Source organism: Corvus hawaiiensis, chromosome 1 (genome assembly GCF_020740725.1).
Source record: "Corvus hawaiiensis isolate bCorHaw1 chromosome 1, bCorHaw1.pri.cur, whole genome shotgun sequence".
NCBI lineage: Eukaryota > Metazoa > Chordata > Aves > Passeriformes > Corvidae > Corvus > Corvus hawaiiensis.
Genome location: NC_063213.1, coordinates 47,726,823 through 47,739,369, shown reverse-complemented (window position 1 = coordinate 47,739,369; position 12,547 = coordinate 47,726,823). Strand labels below are relative to the sequence as shown.

Sequence of the window (12,547 nt, the reverse complement as noted above, 5' to 3'; positions counted from 1 at the left end):
AATATTCATGCTAATGTTTAAAAAAGGGGAACTCTTCAGTTGCTCATCAGAATTAGAAAGTGGGGGAGGGTGGGATAATTTGAACCATTTAAGGATGCAAGTTGATGCCAGACCTAGCTTTAGCATTCTGTATACTGCAAAATAGTACCTTGCACTAAAGGGAGACAAAACCTGCTCTTGTGGACTTTCATAAGCATTGCTATAGTTATCAGAAACATGGTGGTAAGCTAGCTTGGAAGGTGGTATGACTGTCTCTGGTGGTTGTTTGTGTGGGGTTGTTTGCATGGTGGTTTTTGTTGTTGTTGTGGGTTTTTCTTTAATAAACTAAATTTTGCAGTTTGAGAAGCCTCTAGCCTGTTTTAAAGGAATTTAATTCTACTGTTTGCAAGCGTGAAGAGCTTGCATCTTCATAAAGCAGACTGTTAAAATGCTGCCTGTGTACTTAATGCTCTGTGCAGTTAATGGGCATTATCTGAGCCATGAACTGTCTCATGTACACAGGCTGGAAGGAGATTTGTCCAGTGGCTCCCAAGCCATCTGTTGAGCTCCTGGATTTTCATTTAGTCATGTGTAGACTGTTAAATTTTCTCTAGTGCTTGAATTGGTATTAACTGGATTTTGGTTGCCTGGTTGAATCTTCTGCTACATTAAGTTTCTATTGCTCTAATTTTTGAAATATCCTGCAGATATCTTGTCTTGGAAAGTATTCTTCATGAGATGGGGTTTTTATTATTTTTAATGCAGTGAGCTACAGTAATTTTTTTTCAAAGTAGCTCTTGTCTTACACAGGAAAAACCGCCTGAAGTCTATAACAAAAGTGTGTGCTTTTGGTCACCAGAGATTCCCAAAAATGCAGGAGTGCTTATTAAATCTTTTCTGTTGTTGTTTCATATTTTTAAACGTTGAAGCAATAAATTCTGTTCACCTGCTATTGTAGAACTTAATCCACTGGTTTTTGTAATCCAGCCCATTAATGTCTGGCTGAATCACAGCAACTGTTCAATTGCTAATCTAAGTACTTAAAGAAAGCAATCTGTGCTACAACTTGGGGATTTATTTTTAGTTGGAGTTTGTCCGTCTTTCAATTTCCAACCACTGCATCTTATTCTGCCCTTTGTTTGTTACAGGTAAAAGGTTTCTAGTCAAGCTTTCATTGATATTTAAAAATTCCTGATGAAGTCCATTTTAAAGATTTCACTAGATAAACTAAATTTAAAAACACTTTTAACCTGTGTTTTTATATATTTATTTCAAATGTATCTGCAGAAACATTTATATTACATATTGCTTGTTAGTAGGAGATGTTAATTTGATTGTTCTTTGGCTCCATGTGAAACTGGTATTAATGCCATGTTAACTCTTCTGTTGTGTCCTGTTTCCTCACTAATTGCCCTCCACGCCAGACTTTCCAAGATTTTGAGGGGCATGTGTGTGTGTGTGGTAGGGAAGAGAACACATGCCAGGACAGTGTGTTAGAGGTACTTTAACCATTTTACTTACCTTTTTATTTTTGGAGATGGCAGCAAATCTTTACAGCAAGTCTGTAAAACTGTAGCTTGGTCTTCCATGTTCATATATATTTTCATATTGCTGTGGGCATGTTGGGTTAAGTCACAGTGGAAAGAATGTTGCTGTTTCTGAGTGTGGATTCTTAACTTGATCCATTTCAAAAGATTTGATTTGCTGAGTCTGATAGGTACCTTGTCTGATAGGAATATGGGGTTCTTCTAACTAATCCTGACAGTCATTCAATGAAGCTTTTTGTTTTGTTTCTAGAAAATGATCTTTAGTTTAATGATCTTTCTGCAGATAATCAGTAGGGAGTTCACAGGCTACCTACTTTTCCTGCTAGAAGGCAAGACTTTTTTTATTCTAGAGAATTCTTTTCCAGCAAGAAATCCTTTGCAGTCTGGCTTTGTGGATGTTATTTCAAATGTATGGAAGTGTGGATAATCCAAATTCTAAATTCTGTAATATAATCAAAAACTGAAGCACAACTAGGACATTTTATATTTTCAGTGGCAGTTAAGACTCCCACTGTTATCAGCAGTCATGCAGAAACTCTTCCTTTAGCTGTCTGATCATGTAGTCATGTTTTTACTCTGTGAAGCAAGGCAGTCATGTCATAGGAGTAGAGGTTAAAAAAATTTGCTTTTTCACTAATTTCTTGTCAGGCATGTATTGTGTTATGCATACTTCACAAGGATTAATGCTTTTTTGGTATCAGTTTCTACGTTCTTTGGGTGAGAGTTGCTGACTTGCTTTTCCTTCTGTTTAAGAAGAAAGAGATGAATTGATTATCAAGTGAGATGAGGTGCAGCAGAACTTGTACTCAGTAGCGACAGAATTAATTTCGGAGGTGGATCAACTGCCCCTCTCTGAGCACTCAAGAGTGTTACAGGTGAGGAGGCTGCTCTGATCAGTATTGATTTTGAAACACTGAGAACCTGTTGAGGGTGTTTCTTCAATGGGAAACATTTTATGGTTGGAGACCCGGCAGCAGCAGATGAAGCTTTAGGTTACACTTCCAAGTGAAGCTCTACAGCTGACAGCTGTGGTTCTTAATAGAACTTTTGATCCTGGTCTCCTATAGGTTTTGTTTCCAGAGGTAGATTATTATCTAGATCCTGGATTTGAGCAACAGCTTTTCTTTTATGGTACTGTGTTTGGTGACTAACAAGACTTCACAAAGCGCAGAATATTTAGAAGTCGAGTGTTAATGAGAGAACCCACAATTAAAAGGTCAATGCAGTTATCCTGTAAATTGTGGTAGTGTGTTGGTTGGTTGGATGATCTCTTCCCTACCAAGAGCCTCTTTCCCTCCCAGCCAACCCAAAACAGAAGGTAAGGATATAGATGGGGAAACAGGCTCCATAGCAGCAGTAAGAACTTTTGCAGAGGACTTTGCCAATAACAATTTTACTGGCCTTTGCTTTTAGAAATAATTAATTTTCTTCTTTTTTACCTCAGCAATATTATTTCCCTTAATTTTGACTGGGCAAGTGTATGTGCAGAAGGTGATGTTTGGTCAGTAGTTGGGCACTTTGTCTGTACAAATTCCAGAGACTTATTAATCCGCACATATATGAGATTGCATTCTTATGAATGATCACCAAGATTACGGTCTGCACATAAGTCTGTGTAAGGTTGGAGCAGCAGTAATGAATTGAAGCATTCAAATTTTCATGGAGTTATTCAATTGCCAACAGAATTATTTTTCAATGCCATTAAAAAAATGTTTGATACACATTTTTTTTTTAATGGTCTGATATACAGATTGGTATCAAATTGGAAAAGATACTGGGTAGGTAGCATTCCGTGGCTCTTTATTGCTGGTGCTCTGTGAGCACCCTGCTCCTTCAGATGGAGAAAAAACTTGTGGCATGTGGTTTGTAGGTTTTTTTTCTGGTTTATAGTTGGTTTGGGTATTTTTTTTCTGTGTGCATGCTCGAAGGTTATGCTGTGTGAATCCACTAGGTGGTAGGCATTAAGCATCTTTTAGCTAATTGTATAGCAGTGAAATTTTAAGAGTGTTTTGAAAATATTTGAAGAGGTACTGAAATGCTGCTAGTAGGTGTGTTGATTGAATTTTGAGCTTTAGCTTAATGGTGTTGATGGTCCTGTCTGATAGGAGCTGGAAACTGCTTCTGCATCCACGTGCTTGTGAAATTGCTAGTGTTTTAGAGAACTGTGTTTATAGTATGAAAAATAAACGGGAAGAAATAGGACATAACTTACAGGATTCCTTCCTCGAGGACAGCCTGATGGAATACATGCAGATACTCTTCTGGTGTGACCAGTGCTATTATTTTTGTAAAGAGAGTGTGATATTGGATATGAAACTGTTACTGATCACTTTTCTCTGCTCTATTACCCACTTTTGGCTGCTGTTAAAAGGGGTGATTTTTTTCTCTCTCCTTCAGAGTGTTCCATTTGAACCTGGCTTTTACCTTGCCTTGCCATTTTCTACCCATGTGTCTCCTGGTGTATTGAATCCCAGCTATTCAAAATAATGCAAGGAGATTCTGTTGTGAACTTGACTGATTTAAATAGTCTCTCTAAATACAGCACAAACCTCTTCCTGGTACTTACTTATAGGGAAGCATATTTGTACAAAGCTCATGCCACTTGGCTCAGTTGGAAATTGCTGTTTAAACAGCTGATTGTATGGAATGAATACTGCTCATTGTAGCAGCTATTGTTATGAAAGTAGGTTTATAATTTTTATAAAATACTGTTGGCTTTTTTTTTTTTCCGGTCACTGTATTTAGTAAATATAATGTGAGGAAATTCTTATTATTTTGACCCCAATCTGAACTTTTGCTGTGGTGTGTTTGTAGTGCCAGTTCAGGTTGTGGCATCATCATGCATAGTTCTACAAAACTGGTTAAACTCACTTCCTCATCTCCACAGTACCTGCAGCCCTCAGAAAGGGGAGGCCACTGCTGGTCCAGCCTCTGGTGGTGGTGTCAGTCATTTTACTTGGTATTCTACTTGGTTGCTCTTACCTCTGCATTTTAAGGGTCAAAAGGCTTTAATTCAGAAACATTCCTTGGCTGCTCACCATGTTTCTCAGTACAAATTCACTTTGGTTTCTGAATTAATTTTTTGATTTTTTTTCTGAGTTTGAGCAGCTCTCTGAGGAGCATTAGAAACTGAACCCCATTTGTCTCTTTATCTTGATGAGTATGACTTTAAAGTCCACTGGGGAGAAGTAATGAGAATACTAATAAGTTCTTAGGAGCTGTTAAGCTTTTTGTGGTGTATTTTTCTTCCATGCTTTCAGTTTAAAAATCAGAGTCAATGATCTCTGCGTGAGACTTTTTTCTTTGTTGCATTTTCTAGTAGACATACTGGCACTTGATTTCACAGGAAAGTGGAATGTAAAATAAAGTAAAATATACTTCACTGGATATAGAAAGAGACTTCTGTAGTAAAAGTAATTTTACACCACCAGATAGTGCTAACTTTTTCTGTGTTAAATTAATCTTGATTTTAGTAGGTCATATGTGGTCACAGGATTCATCAGGTATGCAAACTTGTTTTTGTTTGATTCACTTGACACACAGGAGCTGACAGCTTCTCTGGAGGTGATGTATGGTCACGATTCTGAAGCAGATGACTCAGGAGGTATTTCAACAGTTCTTTGAGTGGAAGGGCATTAAAGCAAAGAAATTAATTTGTGTCAGAAACAATATGGGCGAAACTCTGCAAATTCTTGCTGACTGGTTCAGTGACATCTTACAGGTAAGATGAACAATCTTTCTTTCTTGTTGGTGAAAATGATGAAACATGACACTGTCTATCCGAGTTTGTGAGGAATAGGCATTAGTAGGGACAACTGTCTGTGGCAGGGAGATTGTGCTTATGAACAATGGCTCTAAATCTCAGTTTCTCAATACAGAGGGAAAGGTAATGCATTGAGGAATAGAGTGTGAATTTTCCTTTATTCTTGGTGCAATGAGCTGGAGTTTACACAAAAGATGTCAAAAGAAAACACAGATGTCAGTACTTTTATGCAAGTATTATTTTGGGTGTGCTCTTCCATCTCGGTTTTGTGACTGAAATGCTTTAATTAGTCCTTTCAAGTGTCTTTTGGATAGAAAGATTTCAGATTTTAAAAGGTTCTAGTTCAAAAATGTTGCTGAAGGTGGTGATGAAAGACTACTGTAAAGAGCAGCCAATCTGACTGGATGTGATGTAGGTACAGGCTGCAGACAAGTATATAGATTTTCTTCCTCATTGAAACACGGAGTGTGGAGAATTTATACAAATAAAGCACACACCATTCTGCAATAGCATTCTGATGCTCTGTCTCAGTCTGAGTTGTAGGAGGTCTGGAGCATTGAAGTTGGGTGCAGGTTATTTGTCTTAAAAGGAGGTGCATGGTGCAAGTGGATTACCATTCATTGAGTTTAGCTTGTAAGGAAAGCACAAAGTAGGGAGGTAACTTTGAGACTTTCCTATCTCTGTGCTTAATATCTATGTTCTTTCTCAGTTTAGGACTCAATCTTCCTGGAAAGACTGTCAGCTGCTGCTTCTCCATTCCTGCAGGCCCAGTTTGCTCGATCTCCTTCTTGTCACTATTCCACGTAAATGTTCTGTGTCAGCATGACTTCCCTGCTCCTGTGAGTTGTACATAATCACAAGGGTTGTGCCCTCTCATAGTGAATAAATTTTCTGCTCTTGCATTTCATTGTACCCAGAGCATTAGAGTGGAGTATAATGTTAATGAATATAATTACTTACAGCTGTTTATAATCATGTTAGTTATTAGAGGGGACAAACAAACATGCAGGTGGGTTTCTGTGATTGTGATTCAGAGTGGTATTCTGCATGTAGAATCATGGCTGAAGTTTGTTAACATAGTGACAACTTTGGTTTACTTATTTCAAATCTGAACTTTCCTGCAAAAGCTTCATAGGTACAGGAAAAGTACAGAAATTTGGTATGGATTGGTAGAGCACCGGCTGGTAGGTCAAGGTGGAAATTTTCATTTATCCTTCTTAGTCACTTCAACTTTTGCTATGCAATTTTTCTGTTGCAATTTAACTTCTACCTCCTTTAAAACATGGGGTGAGCAATTGTGTAGAGGAAATGCTTGTTTGAAGTGTTTCCCTTCTCTTTATTTTAGACACATACTCCTCTTCCTGAATTCAAATTCATCTACTGTAACATCTATGAAAAGCTATACAACAGGAAACGGGTCAGTGACAGTCAAGGAAATTTTCCGAGCCGGTATGAATCCTTCCCAGCATGCATCTCCAGGTTTTCGGGAGCAACATTGTCTGAACTCACTGCTCAAGTTTTATTTTTAGTTCCTTTAAGGTTAAGACAATCAAAAATTTTCACAATATTTACTGGAATACACAAGTTTGATAGGTAAATGAACAAGGTGGGGTTTGCAGGTTTGTCTTATGACTGTGTATCTTGCATGCTAAATACAGGACCATATTTCTATTTTAATTCTGGTTGCCAGTGTAATATCTCTTCTTCTGCAGATATGAGCAACAAACTTTGCTAAAAACAATATTCAGTGTAATTGTAAGCTGATCTTACTGATTTTTCTTTGTCCCTTTCTACATTCTATAACTTGAAGTTATTTCTGACTTTTATGAAAATACTTATGGTTTCCTGGTGAAATCTTTAACCTCATGCCACACTTGATAAACTGTGAAATAGATCCCAGGATGTGTCTTCATCTCAGGCGGTACCATAGAGGAATGGAAATCTTATGTACCACTGCGTGGGCAGCACATGTTGATTTTTGACATGAAAATCAATAGGAGAAGGATTTTGATTCTTCTACTGTTTCATTTTTCGATAAAAAGCAAAATGAGGTTAGGAAAATAAAAACCAATCAAGGGAATGCTTAACTTTATTTTTGCCTAGTGATTCTCAAATCTGTTAGTTCTAGAAATTGTTACATTACTTAAGTGTGAGGTGAGATCTGACATGAATCCTGATTATATTTCCCGTAGGTTGAACTCTTTGCATTTCTTGCTTGTTTTTGCTGTCTGATTGCTAACTTTTTATTTTCAATTGCAAGGCTGATTGCTTGGGTGGGTTTGTTTTTTTTTTTTTTTTTTTTGCCTTTCTGCTCTTTGAAGTGTGGTAACTTGATGCCAGAAGCATCTTCTGATTCCGAGGAAGAGGTTTGCAGTGGGGATGAGGATGAAATTCTTGAAAAGGTTGAGTGGGCTTAACTAAGAAATATTGGGAAAACTGGTTCTTCCCTCTCTATGTGCTGAGAAGCTTTCTTTGAGCTTTACCAGGTTTTGGTGCATGTGCTGAAATACAGGTGAAAATTCTGTTTGGAATAATGGGATTGTCTCTCTGGGTCCACGTGTATTCATAAATTCCCTTTTTCCAGTTTGAAGAGATTTACAGTTTTTCATCCCTTTTATTTTGCATGGGACAAGTGTTCTTAACTTACTGGTATTCTTTTCCTGTGCTGGTGTTAGCCTTTCTCAGTTTTTTACGTTTTCCAGTAAACTTTTCCTCCATTCTCTTTTGCTGACTCTGAGGTACTTTCATTGTCTCTGCAATGAGAGTCCCTGCTGTGCCAGAGAATGGCCACTTCCGTAAACGTTGCACCCGTCCTTTGATGTCATACTAACAAAAACCCAGTAGTTTAGCCTGCTTGTGAATGCTCTCGGTGATAAAACCAGTGACTCTCAATGGTTGTGTGCTTTAATATTCCATATCTATTTAACAGTGCTAGCCTTAAAAAGACCTCTTTAGTAGCATGTGGAATATGAAATTGAACTTCTGCATAGAAGTGCCAGGCAGTTTTATTCTGTTGAAACTCTTAGATGAACTCTTAGACTTGCTAACTTCCCTCTTAGAATCTCTGTAAGAAGAGAGAGAAAAATCAGATAAATTAATTTTTCCATTAATAATGGAATTTCTCAGTAAAGGTTTTACATCTTAAACATGGGTGTGTATAAATGGAGAATGACTCTCAATCTTTACTCTCTCTCTCTCTAACTCAGTCCAGGAGCATGATGAAGCATAGAAGGGAGTAATTATGAGTACTTAAAATAAAAGTTTATATATAAAGTTCACCGTGAGCAAAGTATATAATACAGAAAAGATACTTGGCCAGTGTTGAGGTCAGCTTATGCCTTATTTATTTCTATCATACTGATCTGTACAGGCAACCCTTTCTGACACATTTCTTTTTGATAAATGTTCCTTTATCTTTCTAGAAGAAAATTCTAGGAGTCTAGTGGTGATGAGAGGTTGGTTGGGTTAAAGCTTCAGAATCCCAGTGGTACATTGCCTTAGCCAATGCTTCATTTCATACATTTAAATACAAAGATACTTTCTTAAAAAAATAAAGCAGTGAAAGCTGGAATCTCTAGATTTGTGGCAAATCAGCACTATGTAGCTTAAGGGGATTGAGCTTTAAGGAGAATGTTGGTTTTTCAGAAGATTGTTAACGTAATTAAAATGAAACACAATAAAACTCCTCTTCTGTGGGGAAAGACCCTGAAAAGCTGAATTCAAATAGGCTCCAGGGTGTTTCTTTAATGCATTGAGTAAAATATTAAAATGGAAAGATTTAACAATTTCTGATTTTTTTTCTTTTCCTCCTAGTTCAAAAAACCAGGCGGAGGAATGGCTGAATAGAAGACATGTTATTAACTACTTATTATCTATTAAGAAAACTGTGAAAAGCTTCAAGGCCCAGTTAAGGTGGAAGCTGTTTGAAAAGAACAACTTTGAGACAGTATAAAAGTGTTATAATGTTGGTATTTTGGTCTGTTTTTTTCAGATTTGTTACGAAACTTTAATTCTGTCTCTTCCAAGTAAGCGGTAACTATGTAGAACAGTTTGTGTTTTCTGAATTCAGTTTTTGCCTTTCAATGTGGAAGTTTTACAGGCCCCCTAGATCAACCTTGAATGGTTTAAAAAACAAAATAACTCCACTAACCAACCATCAAGAAAAAAAAAGTACACAGACTTTTCTGTTTCAGTCTCCAGCCATGGCACTGTGCTTTTAACTAACTCCCTCTGGTGACAGGTGTTGTTCACTGCCTGAACAGCTTTGTCCAACCCTTTCTGGTGTGCTCATTACTTTTAACTTTGTTGATAATGTGTATCTCTTCTCCTTGTTGACAGAAGTCAACATCTGTTCCAGTTTTCAGGGTTCCCCACTATTCCTTAGAGAGGTTTAAAGAAGGTAAATACTACTTCATCTTCACTGCTGTTGGCTTGATTGCACATTAATTATTCTGATGATGATGCTTAAGGAAAAAAGGAACCTGCACTTTTGCCTCTAAGCATTGTAAAGGGGCAGTAAGCTCCCAAGAGGGATTTAAAATGAGATGTACTAAGGAAACCTATTGGGAAAAGGATTCTTGAATAATGAGGTGACATGAAGAAAATGCCTGCTTATGGGAGAAAAAAGTGAATGAATTATGGAACCTGGTGTTGCTGGTAGATTAATGACATCGCTGTTACTTTTGTATGTGACCACTTAATTAAAATAAATTTAAAAAAGCTCTTTGACTTAGGAAACAAGTTAGGCAAAAGGCTAGAACATTTGGCTTGTCACTTAAATAAAGGGAACACCTTTCTCAGTGATTAGGTTTTCAGAGATTCTCTTGGGTTTCCAGAAAGGAGACTGAGTAAAATATGCATTTGAGAATATGTTCAACTCCAGAACCGTTACGTGGAAGTTGGTTTAAATCCCGGTATAGTAGATTACTGTTGCTTGGTATAATAGCAGAATGAGAATTATACACAGACTTTGCTATTCCTAATGCGGTCTGATGATTACAATGATTTTGAAATGACATAAAAAACTTCCTCTTTTACTTCACATAAAATTCAATTCCAGCTGTCATAGGGAATTGTACTACTTGTTGACAGCTGATTTTTCTGACAGGTGATTCTAGGTACAGATGGTATAATTGTGAAAAGTACAAGAGCTGAGGAAGACGTTACACCTCCCTGCAGGTATGGGCTGTGCTGAAATGAGCAGCTCATGTGACAGACCAGGGAAGTTTCACCCATGGTTCACAGCCTGGATCAGGTCTGGGCCTTCTCTGTAAGGGTGTCAGTACTGCTCAGTGCTCCTACTTCCTCTGTGATCACAAAAGGATGGAGCTGGCCACTGATGTGTTACCAAGGACTCCTACCAATATGCAAACTAGTCTCCTCCAGTCTGGCCAGAGTCGGTGCTGGCTGCCATCATGGAAGGGGATAGAATCTCAGGGCTTGTCTTTTATTTTGACATTAGACAGTCCCAAAATATGTTGTAAACCAGGAGGGGGGAAACAACAATTAGTAGGTAAAAAGCAGAAAGGTGGAGAAGAAAAAATAGGCAAGCTGGCAGAACTGAAGTTCTTCAAAATATTGCTGAAAGTCTTTTTGTATTTATATATTTCTTTTTAATTTGAGAAGTTTTGAAATTTGTATTCTTTGCCACCTTATGAGATTTAATAGTTTCTTAGTGCATGGTATGCTAGGGAGGAGAAAGCAGCCTACTTTCCTGCGTTAGGTGGTGTGTTGGGCAGCATCTCCTCCACCTCCTTGCTGTCTTCTGGCACTGTATTGCTGCCTCCACAACTCAGGAAATCTCCCAAATTTGAAAAGCCACAAGCTACCCAGTAAGTGCTCATGTTCCCATGCAGCGATTTTGCATGAGCAATTCATATATTTGAACTGGTTCAGGGAGTACCAGCTGGAGCTCCAGCTATGTGGGCAGGTCTTCTCGGGAAATCCTGGCAGTTCCATCATCTCTACAAGAATGGCTTCAGTAAATCCTCCTCTCCTTAAATGCTGTCGCATTTTAAGAACAATTCCTAACAGAGATGTGGACTGCAAGGTGATGAGTAACCACTGTCCATTACAGTAACCACTGTGCTGAGAGGATGAAGCTGATTCATATAGAAGTCACTCTTCATTGTGTTTTATTCCCCATTTAGAGAGCAGTTGCTTAAAATTAAGTAATTTTTCTATTTGGATGAATGAGTGATGGAATAGATTAACTAATGTGTAGCTTGATATCATGGATGTTTATAAATTATTAACATGGTAGGATTTAGTTAGAACACTTTTGCTACCATTATTCAGATCTTGCTCTGTGCTAGAGGGTTTTTCACATACAACTGAGGACAAAAGAAAATGTAAAAAAAACCACCAAAACCAACCAAAAAAACCCCAAAAGAAACAAAGACAGTTTTACAAATGACTGATTCTTGAAGAGAGTATCTGGAATGCAGAGAGATAGGCATTCGGGAACCTCATCCAAGTTTGCCAGTTGAATTTCAGATTGCTCCACATGTAACTGATGTTCAGCTCAGACTTCGTGCTGCATCGATCATTTGATGGAAAATTCTCAGTATTGTGTTCAGCAGTTGCCAGTTTCATGTTGGGAACCTGAAATTGTGCTCTCCCTCATTCAATAGCAGTGGCACTTCTAAAATGGAGACAGTGATTTTTTCCAAGATCTCTGCTGATCTGTGTTCCAAGAGCCCAGCACTGACTAAACATGTTTCCTTTTGCTGTTTATGTAATCTCTCAGAACAGAGCCAAATTCAGCTTAACCTGCAGGCAGTGTCTGAAAATGATGTACTCATAACGTGCTTCTAGGCAATAGTGAAGACTGGGGGGATTTTACTTGGTTTATGAGTACAAAGTTCACATTTGTCAGAGTGTGCTTACCCCTCAGCATTTCTTTACCATACAACTTGGGCATGGACTTTTCAGTCATATTTTAAAAAGCCTATTTCTTTTGACCTCTAGAAGTTTCTTCATTATTTTTCCCCTCTTGTTTCTGTGTAAGGGAAACTTGAGCCCCTTGCATGTTTTACCCTATTGTAAAATTAGAAAACAATCTTTCCTTGCCATCTTTTCATATCAATCTGTTTTCATTTGGAACCTGGTGAATCTCCTTGACTGATGTTTGGTTTTTGTTAAACTAAATGGGAAAACCCACCAGTGTCATGTATTATATATCTTTTCATTTGCAGCTTTGCATTCAAACCCAGGAATTTGGCATAAAAGAAGATGGAACACCTGAGGTAGGTATTGT

General features: G+C 37.8%; 1 protein-coding gene across 1 annotated transcript in view; it reads left to right on the top strand.

The window, feature by feature from the left end:
* Positions 1 to 12,547, top strand: part of STK31 (serine/threonine kinase 31) — a 25,360-nt gene extending 12,813 nt beyond the window's left edge. Inside the window, 6 exon segments of the mRNA XM_048321249.1 lie at positions 2,283 to 2,401; positions 5,070 to 5,125; positions 5,127 to 5,247; positions 5,999 to 6,128; positions 9,628 to 9,688; positions 12,486 to 12,547. Of these exon segments, the coding sequence (XP_048177206.1) occupies positions 2,283 to 2,401; positions 5,070 to 5,125; positions 5,127 to 5,247; positions 5,999 to 6,115 (413 nt within the window). The 3' untranslated portion in view covers positions 6,116 to 6,128; positions 9,628 to 9,688; positions 12,486 to 12,547.